Consider the following 17,986-nt stretch of genomic DNA (forward strand, 5'->3'; position numbering starts at 1 on the left):
AGGTCCCATTGCTTACTTTTGGAATCATTTATTACAACTACTTTTCAAAATTTAAATATTTTTACATTAAATATCAGATAAAGAAATAATATAAGAATTATCTATGTAAAAGTGAACCTTCATAATATGCAGAAGTATATCATGGTATAAAATACTAATTTTAATTGAACACTTAATAAAAAATGGGTTCTCTAACACATCCACAGAAAATGCCCCTCATTTAAGAAAACGTCAATTAAAAGTCACGTTATTGGGATTCACCTCAGAAACCAAGAACGTTCCTTATATATTAACACTTTCAAAGGTCATTTGAGAAAACTTATCTGCTGTTAGATTATATTTGGTTTTGGTTTTCTAAATGAGTGATCCGATTAGAAAGCCAAAAGATGAACCATTGAAAGGCTCAACTTTATTTTCATTTCTGTAGTAGTTACTTGAAAGAGCGGCTCTTTGAGAACAAAATCATCTTTCTGAGCTCTACAGAGTGATGACCCTTGTGCCAAGCTGCTGTTTTGCAAATTATAGTTACCACATGATGCAGAGATGAGAAGTGCTGTCACCATCAAAGAGCATTTATTAAATATGGGGCAGAATAGCTTCATATCCTATGTTAGATATTCTCATCTAATGAGATAAACTATACATTGTAAAAGTCTTAAAGTATAACACTGAAGATAACACTAATAAACCAACACATAAAGTAAATATAAAGGGCAAAGTGGGCAGCCTCCTGCCCCTGTGTGGATGGGCTGTGCAGGATGAATGTGTTTTAAGGGAAGAGATTAGGGCGGCGCCTGTGGCTCAGTGAGTAGGGTGCCGGCCCCATATGCCGAGGGTGGCGGGTTCAAACCCAGCCCCTGCCAAACTGCAACAAAAAAATAGCCAGGTGCTATGGCGGGCGCCTGTAGTCCCAGCTACTCGGGAGGCTGAGGCAAGAGAATCGCTTAAGCCCAGGAGCTGGAGGTTGCTGTGAGCTGTGTGATGCCATGGCACTCTACCGAGGGCCATAAAGTGAGACTGTCTCTACAAAAAAAAAAAAGGGAAGAGATTAGAGGACTCAATGTGGGAATCTTGGGTTCATCCGGGGCCAGAAAATAATGTCTTGTGATCCTCTGAGATATACCATGGAAGGGTTTATGAAGGAGGTTTGTATTTAGCAATGTAGAACTGAGGTATTTTGCTTGTATGACATCACTTGTCCTTTGATAGCAGTACTAATGAGTGGTACAGTGACCAAAAAAGCAAACTAAAAATCTGTACCTCTGAGATCTCTAAGGGTTTTTCTATATGAAAAACCATGTGGGAGTTTGTGTAAAACTCAGATTTCTGAAACGTACCCCCAAAACTCACCTTCAGTACTTCTGGGAGAGGGCCCAGGAGTGTGTATCTGAGCCAGTATTCCAAGCTGTTAGAAGGCAGATGTTCTCAAGTTCACAGTTTGAGGCTACCGTAAATTATCAAGAGTTAATGCCACATGACACATGTTAAAATATTTTTCTGTGTTTATATATGTCCTTTTCTACAGATTAGTCAGTAAGGTGACAGAGGAGGCATTTGCTATAGCTTTTTCCTGTATTTACCCCCATGTGCTGTAGCAAAATGGTGATCTAGGATACAAGACAGTGGTGTCTATGAAACAGTCTTAAGTCATAAGGAAAAGCTGGTCTTTGTGAGCAGTCGTAACCATTTCACATTTTAAGCCATTTTTAGGAATTCCGACATTTGTATACAATAGTATTGTTGAAAAGCATTGTCACGCTACCTACTCATTTTGCCCTTTCAAGAACAAATCAACCAGGAAGAAAATGTGATGTTTGAATGAAGATGGAATGCCTTGTCTCTGCTGTGATTCTCGTTAGCTCTGAGCTTATTTATTAAGATCTTAGAAGGACTTTCATTATTAACTTGTATTCAGTACTTACCTTCACTTTTTCCCCTTGTATATCTTAATTAGTGGTTTCGATTTTGTTTACCTGTCCCTTTTTTAATTTGCAAGTTTTTAACATACGCAACTTGTGCATAATTATAATCTTAGTAGAATAAATGTTGTTTTACTATTGTCACTTAGGTCCTTAACTCTTAGGGAAGTCTGGTGCTCTGAATGGAATAGTGTATCCATGGCAACCTGGCAGTCAACTTTTTAATTTGTCAACACATAGAGACACAGTTTATTTCAGGTTTAAAATAAAAACCTGGTTATTTAGTGAAAGTACAGATAAAAAAACAACTTGTTTCATTTCTAGGCCTTAAACTCATCCAGTTAATGACCATTAACATATACCTGTTTAGAGGTTGCTAATAGAGGAGATACTGGTATTGTTTGTATCCTAAAAGATCTATAGTGTTTAACTCCTTCACTCAATATTTTTTGGAGACCTTTGTGACAGATCTTATCAGTGCTAGAGTTGCAAACTCAAATGCCTAGTCACTTCTTAATGAGGTCTCTAATACTTCCCTTTCTTCTGTTCAGAGGTTAATTAACCTCTGAGTTGCCATTTTTATTGGTTTTTTTTTTTTTAATTTTTTCCTGGTAACTATATGAGATTTGAATTCTGGGTAATTTGTGAGAATTACAATAAAAAACAGTTTTTGCTTATCGAATAACATTCAATGTCTTGGTGCCCAAATTTTGTAAGTTCTGTAAATCTGCTTCATCTCCCCTTGAACAAAATTTTGTATAAACAGTTGTTGATATAAAAATATCAAGCTTAGGTCTTTTCTACAGGATGGCAAATTTGGGGTCTCTTGAATGGGGCTGAAGATCCCTGCAACCTACTTAGCAATCAAAACAAAGCTTCGCGGTGGTGGTTGCCACCAGAGGGCAGCACTGCCTTTTTATCCGACTGCTTTGGACCCTGCAGGCTCCCTGAATAGCATTTTATTGAAAAACAAATGCGGACCTCAGTTTTTACACAGAAAGCATATTTGGATATTTCAGAAGTAACCAAACTGCACAGCTGATTTTTACTTAAAAACATTCCGTATTCAAGTTTTACTTACTTTTACCATTCGTGAGGTAATATCCCCTAATGAAACAGTTTTACTAATAGGAATATATAATTGTTTTATGTAAAAATGAAAGAAAAGTGTTCTTGGTGGTTTTCCTTCTGGGTTGATAATTTTGTAGGGAATCAGAGAGAATGGGATAAAGATTTATTTGTTTAGCAATTTCACCCCCACCAAACAGACCAGAAATGCTCTGAAATAACTAGACTGTTTCATGTCTTCTTTGAGGACGTGTACTTAGATTATTTTTAGTTTTCCTGTGTAAAGAAAGAGAATGCATCATTGACCTGATAATAGTGTGGGAAATAATATTTTATACCATCACTAAAGATTAGAATAAAAAATAGAGAGTCCTTATTATGATAGTAGCTTATTTTTTATTTTAACTCTTACACTGAATGTTAGAGGAAAATACTACAATATTATTGGGGAATCTTTAAAAAAATAGATAAAATGCATTGCTTTGGATAAATTCTCTAAACTTGAATATCACATCTAAATGCTTTTTCTCTCCTCTCTGTGAATTCAGTAGGGTAATGGACTTAACTTTAAAATACAATTTTATAGTCAGCAAAGTAGAATTTTTTATGACCTACAAATTCTCTGCCTACTTAAAAAATGTTCTACTATATTAACTCACGATAATAAGGATTTATAATTTTAAATCCTTTGGAAGATAACAGTTCAAATCCCCATGCCGTGGTATTGATGTCTGGGAGGCTTATTCAAACCAGTATTTCTTACATACAGTGATTGTGCGACTTCATTACACATTTGTCAACTTTGGACTAATTATTTTTATACAGCTAGGGCAGGGCACTGCATCTTGTGATCGTCTTTCTTACTAATAGGATTCTGTCTGCTTCAGCAGGCAGTAATTGAAGGCTTCATGTACAGAGTAGGGGGCGGAAAAAAGTTTTAGCCTGAGTGGGCCATTGTCACAGCTTCTGGTAACCAGTAGAACAGAAAGCACTAGAAAATTGAACTCAGAATAGAAAAATCAGAAACCAGGAAGACTATCCAAGAGAAAAAAAGGCATGTCTTAGGGCTGTTGCATTAAGTATAGCAAATCTGATTCTGTGTAAAAAACATTTGTGACTATCATAGATATTGAGGCAGCCTCTCAGATAAACATTTTTAGATTCGTGTTGTACTATTAGCAGTTTTAATTGTTAGAACACTTGAATTACAAGGTTTCTTGTCCTTCTAACAAAGAACATTTATGATTCATAGCTAGTTTGTCACAAATCTTTTAAAAAATGTGGTTTAAGTGCAGATAATAGGTTTGTTCAAATTTGTTGTTGCCGTTTGGCCTGTTTTTATAACACGTGAGACAAAATAACTTTTTAAGAAGAGTGAAACATTTTTTCCTCTAGTTTTGACAGCTTATTGTGTCTTTTTCTTGAATCTTAAGAATTCTTATAGGCCTCAAAGATTAAATGTCAATTGCTAGAGATAATAGACAAAGAGACATTTAATAAGATGAAATACAGATATGTCCAAACATTCTCACCTTCCGAGTTGGTGATTACAAACAGCGAGTGCTTGGTGGTGGAATGAAATGAAAAATTATGAAAAATATCTCGACGGTGTCCTTTTAATAACGTGGAGCCCATCGTATGTAGGCAATGCATCTTTAACTGTCAGCCCACTTATTTGTTCTCATTTCTGGTGTTCCCAGTTTTCCAGGTTGATTGGTCTCCCAGCAGCCCCTCCCTGTGTTACAGCTCCATTCAAAAAGGTTTTATATTTTTCATTGCTAGCGTCTCTTCAGGGAGTTGCAGGTAGGGGATATGTAACATGTTTTAAACCTTTAAAGGCAGAAATGTAAAATATGACAAAGAATCAAGTCAAGATGGCTTTGAATTACAGAATACGAGAAAGTCAAGGTACACTATGTTTGTAAGGGGGAAAAAATATCTTTCTTAAAGTTTTTGGAACAATCATAGATTGTGTGCATGTGAGGTAGACAGGAAAAAATCTTCATTTATCTGTCGACTGGTAAAAACGAATGATTAAAGGTATTTTTTATATCTATTAAGAGAATGCATGAGACCTGGAATCAGAATGCTTGAGTTCAAATTTCTGCTCAACCATTCACTAGTTGTCTGTCTCTGAGCAAATACTTTGACTTCTGCGAGCCTCAGTTTCCTCATCTATAAAGTGACCCACTTTATAGAATTAAATGAAATAATGCAAGTGAAATACTTAGAATCCCCTGCCAGACACACAGTAAGCGCTTAATAAATGATCACGACAGTCATCGTTACAGTGATCAAAAACTTCTCATCCCTGTTGAAGATTCTTTGTCATGTCTTCTTAGCTTGAGGCCAAGTGTAGAGGTTTTGATGCCGGCCATTAAGTTTAATATATAAGGGCTGACTTTATAATCCGTGTTTCTTACATCCAAAAGCTAGCTATTTATTATTATCTAGCTATCTTTCTAAGACTATCTTTTTAAATGTATGTTAGATTACAGCTTGTTCAGGAGGTAAATGATGAATAAATTTTGGGGGAGCGCTTTTGCCTTCCAGGGGCTAAAACAAACCAATTGTGATCACACCGTGTTCCAATTAAATACATCCTTTCTGAACTGTGAAATGAGAATGTCGGAACATCTGATCTTCTAGTCCTTCTGCTTTAAAACATTCCTGCTGCCATTTGTGGTCGCTAGAACATAGAGACCTAGTTAATAAAGGCAAAGATTTTGTTGCTAGGATGATTTTGCATAGACTTGTTTCCACTGCAATGGAAGCAAATGCCTCTTCCTTCATACCCCTGTTCTTTAGAGGACTGAGAGTTTTGTGGTAATAGGATTTCAGAAACATGTACAGGCTACTAATTTTAATCTCCATAAACATACACCAAAATTGACATTTGTCTCTGCCAAATTTGTTTTAATTGTAACATTGACTCTAAGGTTTTTTGGGGTTTTTTGTTTGTTTGTTTTTAATAGAAAAGGGATAACAGTTCCTTGGGGCTGTGCAGCCCTGAAATTCAAACGACAGTGCTTTTGTGTTCCCATTCAGACGTCATCTCCTTCTGTATGGACCCAAGACACAAGTATTAAGTAAATAAAGGGACTAACTAATAAGACCATTGTTTACATAATTATAACCCTGTCAGAAATAGGGAACCTCTGTTGAAATATTTGTTGAATGCGTTACAGACACCACGACCAGAAAAGTTGCATAAATATATGGGAAAATAGAGCCACATCGTGTTTTTTAGTAACATGGTTTAACAGAAATACAGAAACAACATTCTCCTATGTGGAGAAGACCCTTCAAAATTCAGGCAAAAGAAATGCATAAACCTGTAGGGAGCTACAGAAAGAAAGAGCATTTGGGGGCTGGTGATCTTCTTGTTCTCACAGATAAAATTGGTGCCCAGTTCCTCATCTCTTGGGTGTATGTCTAAAAAGCAGATGGAGGTGTATGTTAAGAGGTTTATGGAAACATCTTTGAAAACATTGGTATGATAATATTCCTCAACTGGTTACCTCTAATTGCTTCTCTCAGTAGGAAAACTGCTCTTTGAGATTTCTTGCAAGTTTGCAGCATGGTTTGTAGAAAGTACACAAATAAATGACTCAGAAGGTTTCTCACATACTTTGTCAACAACCCATTAGCTAACATTTTAAAACACAAATTCAAAGTGGTGATAATATTTTCAATTTGGTGAAATTAGCATATTTGTTTTGCTTTTGATGCATTATTCTAATTATTGCTGAAAAACCGATTTTTATGATTTTATGGAGGCCAAAAATGGCTTGTCTAAAAAAAAGTCAAAAAAAAAAAGTCAAAATCAGTCTAATGCATTAGGAGAGCTTGATGTCATTTTTTAAAAACTCAAAAAAGAAATTACTTTTCATTTAAAGAGAATCTGCTTCCTGCTTAAGTGGCTAATATTTTAATTAAGTTGGGAGTGAAGTTTTTCTGAGTGTCTCCTGATAAACTCCCTCTTTTATGTTAATGGTAATTAAACAGATCCCTGAGGACGATGTGGGCTCTGTGCAAGGCCCATGCTAATTGTCAGTCATGAGACACTGACCAGTTGGTTTGCTCTTGAATAGTCCGCAGCACGGCAGTTTTATTTTTATGTATTGTGAGCTGTTGTCAAGGCTAACGGGGTGCCATTGTGGCTGAAGATGTTGCGCAAATTGAGGCAGATGGCTCAGATTCAGACACGTGTCATACAGAAAGGGGAAAGGGGATTGGCCCTGCAAAGTGGGGTCACAGCAGGTCGCAGACCTGCTCTACACTTGTTAGTGTTTTCAAAAGCTCATGTGCAGCAACTTTGTTTTTCTCCAGTCATCCCTACAATCAAACCCCCTCCCCTCCCCCCACAAAATGCGTGGACTGAGCTCCATGTGGAAAATGGAGGCTTGGGAGGGTCTTGTCCTCTTCCTCCTCATCTCCGGGGCTCAACTGTGCATGCAGAATGAATTAGCAGGATTGACAGAAGTTCATTGTGCTCCCAACAGCTTTTCAGTCAATTGCAGTGCTTAAAAGGCTAGTTTTGCTTCTAATTCCTTGTAATTAGTAGGTTCTTCATGTCTCGGAATTTAGTTATAGAGCATTAGACCTTAAGTTTCCTCTATTATAGTCTAAAGAAAAAAGAAGGATCTTATATTCTACACATGAAAAAGAAGGGAAGGGTGAGGTTACATTTAGCTGTCACGTGATTGGGTTTCATGTCATCATTAACTTTAATTAGAGATTGAATTTGAATATTTTTATATAAGTGAATTCATTGAAACTTAGTAAGAATTTTATGATGTACCTAAAATTATCTAATTTCTTGCATGATCATTTTCAGATATGAGGAATTAAAATTTCAAGCTCTTTGAGAAAGGTACTTCTTTTTAATGTGTTTTAAAAATAAAAACACAGCAGCTTATTTGAAATGGCCTTATGCATGGTGAAATGTTAAATATAGAATGAATGATTCTCAAATATATCGTAATGGAGCATTAGTCACCTGCATCTAGCGTTCAAACTAATACATAAAATAGACTTCGTTTTCCCATTTTATGTTAAAGATGCACTAAAATTAGCTGCTTGTGGTAAGCATGGGCTGGGCAGTTTATTGATTTTTTTTTTTTTTTCCAAAGAATGCTTGGCTTTGAGTTTTGGGCAGTAAGGAGCCTGTAGTAAATTGTTTCATTTGAAAAAAAGAACAAGAATGATTTTAAACCTATTTGAATTTATGCTGTCTCCTCAGTTTTACCCCCTCTCGTAATCAAAGGTCTCTCTCTCTTTTTTCCTCCAGGTTTGCAGCTAAGACTGTGCACAGTGGGTCACTGATGCTAGTGACAGTGGAACTGAAGGAAGGCTCGACAGCCCAGCTTATCATAAACACTGAGAAAACCGTGATTGGTTCTGTTCTGCTGCGGGAACTGAAGCCTGTCCTGTCCCAGGGGTAACCTGCTTGCATCTGGACTTCAGAATCTGGCACATAACGCAAGTGCCTGGCATCCAGTGCCGCTGCCTTCCATTTATAATAATAGCCCTTCCATCTGGCAGTGGGGGGAGAATACACTCTTGACATTCTTGCCTCCTGCTTCAGAATGCTAGTGTGTATCTGTCATGTACACAATACTTCCCCCTCCTCGCTTTGCTAACCAAAGAACATCTACTTCACTGTCAGTTGTCTCGACTCTGGAACCCACGTGGCATTTTCCGTGTCCTGCTCTTCTTTTGGCCTCCTTGTCCTCTCCCCTCTTTCCGTGATGATGGACACGATTCAGGTGTTTAAAGTTCATTAGAAATCATCTTCCCTTCCACAATAAGCAAAAATTAGCAAAGAAATAGTCTAAATGGCCCCTCAGCTTGGCATGGGAAAATGAGATAGGATCCTTTTCAGAAAAAAAAAGCCACAAAAACATGATCTCCGCAAAATATTTTTCTTTGAATTTCCTGGTCTTGTAATTGATAATTGACGACTGTCATCATGAAGTTATCTCTGAATAATAGGACAAATAAACTAGCATCTGAATAGAATTTATCTTTGTATTTTTAATGAGAGAAACTATTTCTAGTCCTGAAGTCTATATGCAAAAGTTTCTTTATTCTAAAGTAAACAGTTTGTCACATTATGCAGAGAAGCAGTGGGGTTTAGTTAGTGAAGGAAAAAAAAAAAACATTTTCAAAACAAATCATGATATAGAGTAGTTAACCCAAAGGGGAAAAATGGTACATTTTTGGTTTTTGGCAAAACCAAAAATCTTCATGTTGCAAAATAAAACCCCTTTCCATGCGATTTCAGTCTATTAGGAGAGATCAGATTATAAGGCTTATTATATCAGTTGAATAAATTCTTTGAATCTCCTTTTTCCTTTACAAATCTTGGTGCCTAACTTTGGTAGAAACAAATATAAACTTGTAGGAAATTTTTAAATAGCTATGTGATCAACATATTAGCATCTTTCCCTAGAGTGTTTGTTTATTTGTTAACTTTGGCAAGTTACTGTTTTTATTAAGATTGTTATATAATCAGGGTGGCGCCTGTGGCTCAAGGAGTAGGGCGCTGGTCCCATATGCCAGAGGTGGCGGGTTCAAACCCAGCCCTGGCCAAAAAAAAAGATATATAATCAGAAAAATTTTCTAATACTTTCATAGCTTTTTAAAACTAGTTGAAATTTTATTTCTTTTCAGATGCAAGGTAATGGTCTTTAGGATACTATCAACTAGTCAGGTCTTTTCATATAGAGCACATAATGATTTTTTTTTAAGTAAAAGGGAAAAGTATCACAAGAATGGAAAAGCAAGTACCCAGTGTACTCAATAGTAATATGAACCCATAGACTGAAATGCGTCCAAACAATTCAAATTCAAGTTAGGGGAGGGGCTTGGGAGGGGGAAGAGGGAAGGGGGATGGGTGAGCTCCCACCAGTGGGCACAGTGTAAGGGGGTACATGGCACACCTCCTGGTGGGGGAACACAGCTACGACAGGACCTTACGTAACAACACACATACTGTAACCTAATTGTTTGTACCTTCATATTAATCTGAAAATAAAATTAAAAAGACAAAAGAAGTACGTATACATTGAATCATCATAGATCATATACAAAGAGTAGTAAGAAAAGAATGACATATTCTTGGGGCATACATATTGAGAACAAAACAAACTGGAAAAATTATTTAAATTTTCAAGCTTGTGAGGAAGTGAAAATAAACAAAATTATTTGATTTTCGTGCTCCTGAAATATAACAGTGAATCTGAAGGAAGAGAAGTATTGCCATAGAAGCCACATGGCCCACTTCCCTCTGGAGCCTGCGATGCTGGGTAGTTAATGCCCCTTGGCATTTCCATTATTAACCCTATTTCTCAGGGCTTCATAACTTTGGATTTTAAGTCAACAACTTTTCGAAATAGTATACAGAATTTAACAGGCTAAATACCTGCATTTTCTGGGAGAAAAAACACATAATCATGAGGCCAATGGAAAAGTGCATGTTATGATCTTAGAAAGATTTTATGTTCCTTAAATCAGGGCACTCATAGTTAAAAATAGTTCACACATTTGTATTTTTTTTTTTAACTAAAGAAATTCCAGCAGCATTTTACTTTTGAATAAATTATTTTGGGCTTTTCACTTTTACAATTATTTTAAATCAATAATGTATTATGAACCAGTGCATAGAATGTTATTAATTATAGCATGAATTAACAGTTGAAACCATTTTAACATCAATAGCTTAATATCATTAAATGTTTGGGGGTTTTTTTTTTTTTTTTCATAAATCAGAAAATGACCAAAGGCCTAAGTTGAAGGTTTGGATTTTTTTTTTTTTCTTTTTTTGGTACAGTGATTCACAGTTCCTGCCTCGTATTTCCTTTAACTTTATCATAATCCATGATTATCTTTAAATTGTTCCATTGAGTCGAGTTAGTCAATGTTGAATCCTTAATTCTAGCTATATTTTTTCATTTTAATGTTCACTTAATGAGACATTTTATGTACACCGATCTTGAAGAATGACTCTCAGTATATTTCAGATGGAGCCTCATTTTTGATACCACAATACATTTGCTTTATTTATCATAAGGAAAGCATAATTTTTTTCTGGGAAGAGACTTTTAACAATGCACTTATCAAATTAAAATACTGTCTACTTGCCCTTCCCAATAACTACTTGCAAACATATGAACATAATAGCTTACAAAGAGTTTGCCCTTACAACCTGTGTTTCTATTGCTAAGAATTTAGACGTTCTATTAGAAGCTAAAGAGTCCAGAATGACGAATAATACAAAGGGGGATTTTAAAAAAGAAAAGTTGGACCAGTTAAGAGAAACCTAAGATCTTTGTCCTTTGTTCCCTTTCTGTAATCTCTCTGATCTCACAGGGGACTTTGTTTAAAAGGAGAGAAAAATCCTTTTTTACGCAATGAGAAGGGGGGAAAGAGCCCCATGTTATAACACAAAATGAGCAAAGCCTTGCTCTCCCCTTCCTGCTGAAAGACTGTATCCGTCACGAATGTGGAGAACTACAGTCAGCTTCCTCCGGGGCCTGGTTAAATGGAGGTTATGCCGCCCACCCACCCAGGAAACCTGCAGTCTTAACCGGCAACAAAGAAATGGCCATGTGGACTTGCCCAAGTCCGGGAGCCCTGGTGTGCAAACACATTTTTGCTTATGTACTGCCCCCACCGCCTTGGGGCACCTGGTCCAGCAGCTTTACCCATCTCCTCACCTCCATGGCCTCCTTACACAGGTGACTGGACCGGACTGGCCAGCCATGGGTACACGCTTGTTTCTTCCATCTAATTAGAGGTCAGTTAATTGAAAGACAGTTACTTTCTGACTCTTCTTGCCTTTTAAAATCCTCTTCTTTTTTCACTCTGCCTTCCAACTTGACCTGTTGCCTCAGGAAAAGTTTTCACAATCACTTTCATTCTCATCCTAAGATTTTGGGGAAGCAGCAACAACAACAAAAAAATTAGGGTTGTCGAGTTTATGATAGTGTTAGTTGTGGTCTTAGATGAATGGAAATTGTGTTTTTGTGTTTTTGTGTTTAATGGAAAAATACAGCGTCAGCTGGACAAGAATGTTCTTTTCTGAATCTTCACGGAGTCTCCATCTCCTTTATGTGTTCAACATGCTGAACCAGTGTTTTTCAACCTTTTTTTTTTTTAATCTCACAGCACACTTAAACCTATGGTTACTTCCGTGGCACGCTTAAAGTTATGTTGATTAAAAAAAAAAATAGTTAAGGCTCAGTGCCCGTAGCTCAGCAGTTAGGATGCCAGCCACATCCACTGGGGCTGGTGGGTTTGAACCCGCCTGGAGCCTGCTAAACAAGTAAACAAATAGCCGGGCATTGTGGCGGGGGCCTGTAGTCCAGCTACCTGGGAGGCTGAGAGGCAAGGGAATCGCTTGAGCCCAAGAGTTTGAGGTTGCTGTCTGTGACGCCACCGCACTCTACCGAGAGCGACATAGACTCTTGTCTCAAAAAAAATAAAAATAATGATGATTAGTCACTTCTAATAATGATTATTAAGCACTGTGCTTTGAACTTCTTTCAAAAATAATTTAATGACCTTTAAAAATTTTCACAATCCACCCGTTGAAAATCTCTGTGCTAAATGAATGCCTTACTCTCTCTTTGTTTTGGTAACTACCTTTTTTTCTCTGCCACTTTTCAGTTGTTTCACGGAGTAAGTAAGCAGAATTTTCTGATCAAACCTGGGAAGCTAACCACCTTGCATAATTGTTTTCTGAGGAAAAATGTTTTAGATTCCACGTGATCACGTGACCAACAAACTTGGAACATCGTTGTTTGAAAACAGAAATGGTTTGTGAGGCCGTGGCGTGACTAATTTTATCAATGGCATCAGTAAGTGCTGTTGGGTGCACAAGAAGAAGTGATCAGTAGACAGGAGAGTCTGGGAAGGTCGATCTGGGGCAGGGAAGCTGACCAGGTCTTAAAAACAGGGAGGCATTTAGAAAGGGAGAAAAGGGAGTTTCTGGGCATGGGGGGAAGACTATATTGTTCTCAGCTGAGGCTGTCTCTTAAAATGTGTTTAAAATACCTTTGTACAAAAACAGACCTTGGCCACACACCAGTCCCCTTCCCTCCCAGCCCTCACTTCTCCTCTTTCCCCTCCCGCAGGCTCTCTCCCCCACGCCCAGCTGCAGTGGCCTGCGGTGGTTTGAGGGAGGAGCCACTGGTTGAGATGTTATGGATGGGATGCGCTGCCCCTGTAGACAGGGTAGTGGCAGGAAGAGAAAGGTTGGGGCCCACTGAAATAGATCAGGAAAAACTCAGCACACTGCTGGTTTTTCTCTTCTGTTGTCAGCCAATTTTAGGTATTTCCTTGAGGATTTGGTTATTTCCTGTGGCATTTCAAGTTGTAGAATGAGTCTTTTCACACTTATAGTTCGAGTGACTAAAGAATATTAAACTCCATTAGTATCTGTCTACTAGTTAAGTGATTCTGAGTTGAAGTGCTATTAAAATCTCTCATCTTCTCCCCTCATGTTTGTCTTTCTCTGGAACTGTTTTTTCTTTTTTTTTGCAGTTTTAGCCCGGGTTGGGCTTGAACCCGCCACCTCCAGTATCTGGGCCGGCGCCCTACTCCTTGAGCCACAGGCGCTACCCACTGGAGCTGGTTTTATGTTCATAGTCTTTTCTGCATATAATTCCTAGCTAAATGTTCACCAAAGACCCCCAAGCCCACAGAACTCAAATATGGAATTATTACAACTGACTCAAACCTTTTTTGTGTTTGTTTTTCTGAAGCAGATCAAGAGGAGAAGAACCTGTCTTTAGGTCTTAGATGATGAACACGTGGGTTTCTCAGCTACAACCTAGAGAGTCAGAGACAACAAAGATCCAGAATTAATTTATTTATTTTTTTTAATCAGAATCTCTCACTCTGTCACCTCAGCTAGAATGCAGTGGCATCATTATGGCTGACTGCAACCTTACACTCCTGGGCTCAGCCAACCTTCCTGCCCCAGCCTCCCCAGTACCTGGGACTATAGGCACTGGCCGTAATACCCAGCTAATTTTTCTGTTTTTTGTAGAGTCAGGGTCTCACTCATGTTCAGGCGGGCTCTTAAACTCCTTCATTAAGTGTCTTGGGATTAAAAGCATGGGCCACTGTGCCCAGCCAACACCCAGATTTAAATCTAGAAAAATCTTTGTCCTGAGATGTAGAGGTGTGTAGAAAACCTAACTAGTAGGTTAATTCTGCCAGTGGGCTCAGTCCTGTCAGGGCCTGGAGACTGCGGGTGCTACATGGGAACTTGGAGAGGGAAACCTCAGCTTCACCCTTGTCTAATTAGCTGTGTGGGATGGAAGGTGCCAAGGAGAAGTGTCAGAATGCAGGGGGAGGGAGGGAGGGAGAGGAGGTTATCTTTCACAAATGCACCCAACCAAGATTCTGATTTTCCCTCCTAGAAGAGCATCTTCTCACCCCATGTAAGAACTTTCCCCTCTTATTGTTAGTGATCTGATCATGGAGGAGTCTTGTTTGGGGGTATAAGGTCAACCATCTCCATGGATAACACTAAGGTCTTGTTAAGAACATGACCCACAAAAAAGAACAATGTTAAGTTCTGCCTCTGCTGAACAGGTTGTAGGCACCTCAGCCTAAATTTAAACCCCGTTTCTAGTGAGTTCATTTTTTTACATGTATTTCATTTTGCCAATAAACTATAAAATTAGGGTGGCAACCAACGGTAAAGTGGGGACTCAAATGTGCCACCAAGAGAAGGCTCCCGTAGAGGTTTGGGGGGAAACAGAGTAACCTCACAACTTAAAATTTGATTTCTGAGCCTTCACAAGTGGAGCCAGTGTGGAAGGCCTCTTGGTGGCAGCCCCTGGAAATCCTCCTCACTCAAGGACACCCTTTCTTTGACCCCAAGTCTTCATATTGTTCAAGCCTCATCAAAACCAGAAGGCCTGAGTGAAAATATTTTGTAAACAAAGTTATGGACAGCTCCGTTTTCTAATTGAAAGTAATTATGATTTCTGTGCTGTGGTGTAATTACCTAAAAAAAATGTTATTTGATGATTAAGATTCTGGAGCGAATTGTGTTCTTTGGGCTCCTGCACCGGGGACTTGGTTTCAGCGGTGTGCAGCTGCTGGAGTTGATTTACAGTGCCGCGGCTGTGGCTGGTCATAAATAAATCCTCTTATATAGTTGTTATGAACACCTGTTAGATCATCTGTCAGCAGAGCACTGTTCACATTTATCATGGTGCGGTAGTTATTTTACCTCAATCCATTTCCAACTGACTCAGCCTCCATCGCTGGATTACTATTACCACACCATAATCGCTCGTTCCCTCTCCATGTTACAACTTGCAGATAAAAGATTTCACTACTTGGCCAAATTTCATAAATAAAGGAGCAGTTCAGTGCAGTAAAAGTTTATTTTTGTCATCATTTGTCACCCCATTATTCTATAAATCAAATGGAATAGCACTATTGCCAGCTCAGGCGTTGCTGTCAGCCTCAGGCATGGAAATGGTCCGTTTCTTCCTTTTAGATGAGATGACATGTCTTTCCAACTTAACTGGCTTATGGCTTTGTTTCACCCATTTTATTTTATTACCCCTTCAGAAAAAATCCTTGGGGAGCAGAAAGACGTAAGGAGTGAAATGGAAACAGAAAACAGAGTCTAGCGTGCTGCTTAGCTGAGTGATCTACGTTTCCCCCACGTCCAGTCCAGTCGTTAGGAACTTGACCACCATCCCCTGCTCACAGGCTGCATCCTCGGCTGAGGACGATTTTCATAAACTTCCAAGGGGGTTATAAGTTTCTACTTTGGAAAGGCTATTACGATATAGAGTCACAGATAATGAAATACCTGATGTGTTTCCCCAGAGATTCCCCTTGATTTGACAGGCTTTACACAAAGAAAAGACTAACTGGTTTCTTTTCCAAAATGCATTTTAATGGGTCTGACGCTTTGAAAAGGAATGGTCACCCCCAGAGAGTGTCTTACCCTGGGAGGGAGGTTTGTCGGCTTAGGAACTTTGGAGGAAAAGTCAAGATTTATTAGCAAGTTGCAAACTCTGTCTCAGGCGTAAGTCTGTGGAAGGCAATGTCCCTTGGTTAAAAGAAGAGGACAGAAAAAGCTAAAGGGATGGGGTAATAGAAAAGGGTTTATAGTTGATATTATACCTCTGAGTTGGTTCTATTCCAGTTACATTCTTCATAGTCATTATGTAGCTCATAAATTCAATAAAGTGTTTTACTGTTACTATAAAAATGACAGGAGGGGGGTTTTATGTTGTAAGTTTCGTTAGTTGCTCTTCCTGTTTTATGTTGAAGTTCTCAGGCCATTATGTCATTAAACTCCTTGGAGTCTGAAGGGCTCAGGCCCTCCATCTCTTCCCTTCTGCACACGTGGCCAGGGCAAATGCCAGCCCAGGCTGGGTCAGGTCACCAGACACTAGCGGCTATGGTGCCAGGAGGGCAGGGCTGTTGGAATCTTATCATTTCCTGAGAAGTAGCTTCAGTCCATGCTGAAGAATAGCGAAGAGTGGAAAGGCCTGGCATGGGAAAGAAGCAGACTACTCCAGGAGTTCTAAAAATTCACACTGGAAAGAATCCTTTAGATCAGGAGGCAGAGAAGGGCTCACTGGGTAGGGCATAAGTATCTTTAGCTCCTGTGGACACAGGAGGTGTTCCCGGCATCTTGGCACTGGACTCTTTGCTAACTTGTCAACTTCAACCTTATGAAGTTCTAAGCGAAATTTAGACTTGGAATCTTATGGGTGTTTTTGAAAAGGTCCATCACTCTTTTTGGTCGTTGTCTTCGCTTCTAGAAGAAGCGAAGGTCATTTCTCCTCCAGAAAACTTTGCTCTGGCCAGATGTTTGTTTTGAACAGAATATCCACATGGAAACAGCAACTACTAATTCTCTGGCCAGAGTGCTATCAAGGCCTTAATCTAAAGCCTCCCATCCATCCAGCTGTCTGGCATTTGCTATTATAGGGCACCAACAGAGAAATGAGGCTGTGGCTTTATCACTGCACCCTGGGTGACAACTTGATTTTCTGCTTTCACCGCAGGCAGCAGCAGCCCAACATGATGGGGCTGTTAATTTGTGCATTTCATGGTGTCTGTCAGGGGGGCAGGGAGAGGAGGGTTTCAGGGGGAAGGGAATGGAGCATGTCCCAGCCGAGGAAGCACCTGTCTGCATTGACGGCACAGAGCACTTCTTATTAGCGTGCAGGTCTCTAAATGCAGCCGGGGGATGACAGCCTGGCATCCCAGCACCCACACACTGTGACAGGCTCCGGCAGCCGGTCCCATTGTTTGCCCTTGATGAGCATGTCATTAATGGAAATGGAAGAAAGTGAGGGCCACATCAGTATTCAAGTAGCCTCTATTCTCTCTGCCATTCACCCGGCAGGCTCAGCCTGCTGCAGATTTCCTTCTGCAAGCTCCTCTTAGACTTTTTTAAAAGCAGATTTATTCCCATTTCATACAAATCCTTTCCATGTTGTTCCTGGTTTCTTCCAATCCTGTGTTTACACCCACCTCTTTAGACTGGATTTAGCCAGATCAAAGGAGATTTGGGTTCTTATGTATCGCAAAGATCTAATTAGCAAGTGTGCGCTGTTCACAGCCGAGAAAATGCAAGTTGCCACTCCTGGAACCTGCCTCCTGTGCCTCCTGAGTCCTGCATTCCCTCCCGAAGGATGTTGGCTGCTCTGGCCACCACGCTCAGAAATAGGCAGTCGAACAAGGGGTGCACTGAAGGAAGAGAATCTGACTTCTTCACTGAGAACAGCTTGCGTGGAAAACAATCCTTCCCTTTCTCAAGCTTGGGAAATTAAAGAGAAGTTAAGGAAAGGGCCCAGCAGTGCACTTGGGTTGGGAAAGAACTGTGTGTGGCACGTGATTATTTACAGCCAAGTGGAGAGTGACTGGATCCTAAATACATGTTTCCGTCCCTCAGACCCAGTGTTGGTCTGTTTGCTTAATAATGTAATTAGTGCTCAGAG

General features: G+C 39.3%; 1 protein-coding gene across 2 annotated transcripts in view; it reads left to right on the forward strand.

The window, feature by feature from the left end:
• Positions 1–9,007, forward strand: part of AP3B1 (adaptor related protein complex 3 subunit beta 1) — a 269,031-nt gene extending 260,024 nt beyond the window's left edge. The window contains exons 27-28 of one of the 2 annotated variants that reach the window (XM_053587990.1): positions 7,828–7,863; positions 8,281–8,411. In XM_053587990.1, coding sequence (XP_053443965.1) covers positions 7,828–7,858 — 31 coding nt within the window. In that variant the 3' untranslated portion in view covers positions 7,859–7,863; positions 8,281–8,411. Of the gene's footprint in view, positions 1–7,827; positions 7,864–8,280 lie in introns of both variants that reach the window. The other variant, XM_053587979.1, reaches the window with a different exon arrangement.
• Positions 9,008–17,986: the final 8,979 nt, after the last annotated feature.

This window comes from Nycticebus coucang, chromosome 1 (genome assembly GCF_027406575.1).
Source record: "Nycticebus coucang isolate mNycCou1 chromosome 1, mNycCou1.pri, whole genome shotgun sequence".
NCBI classification, from domain to species: domain Eukaryota; kingdom Metazoa; phylum Chordata; class Mammalia; order Primates; family Lorisidae; genus Nycticebus; species Nycticebus coucang.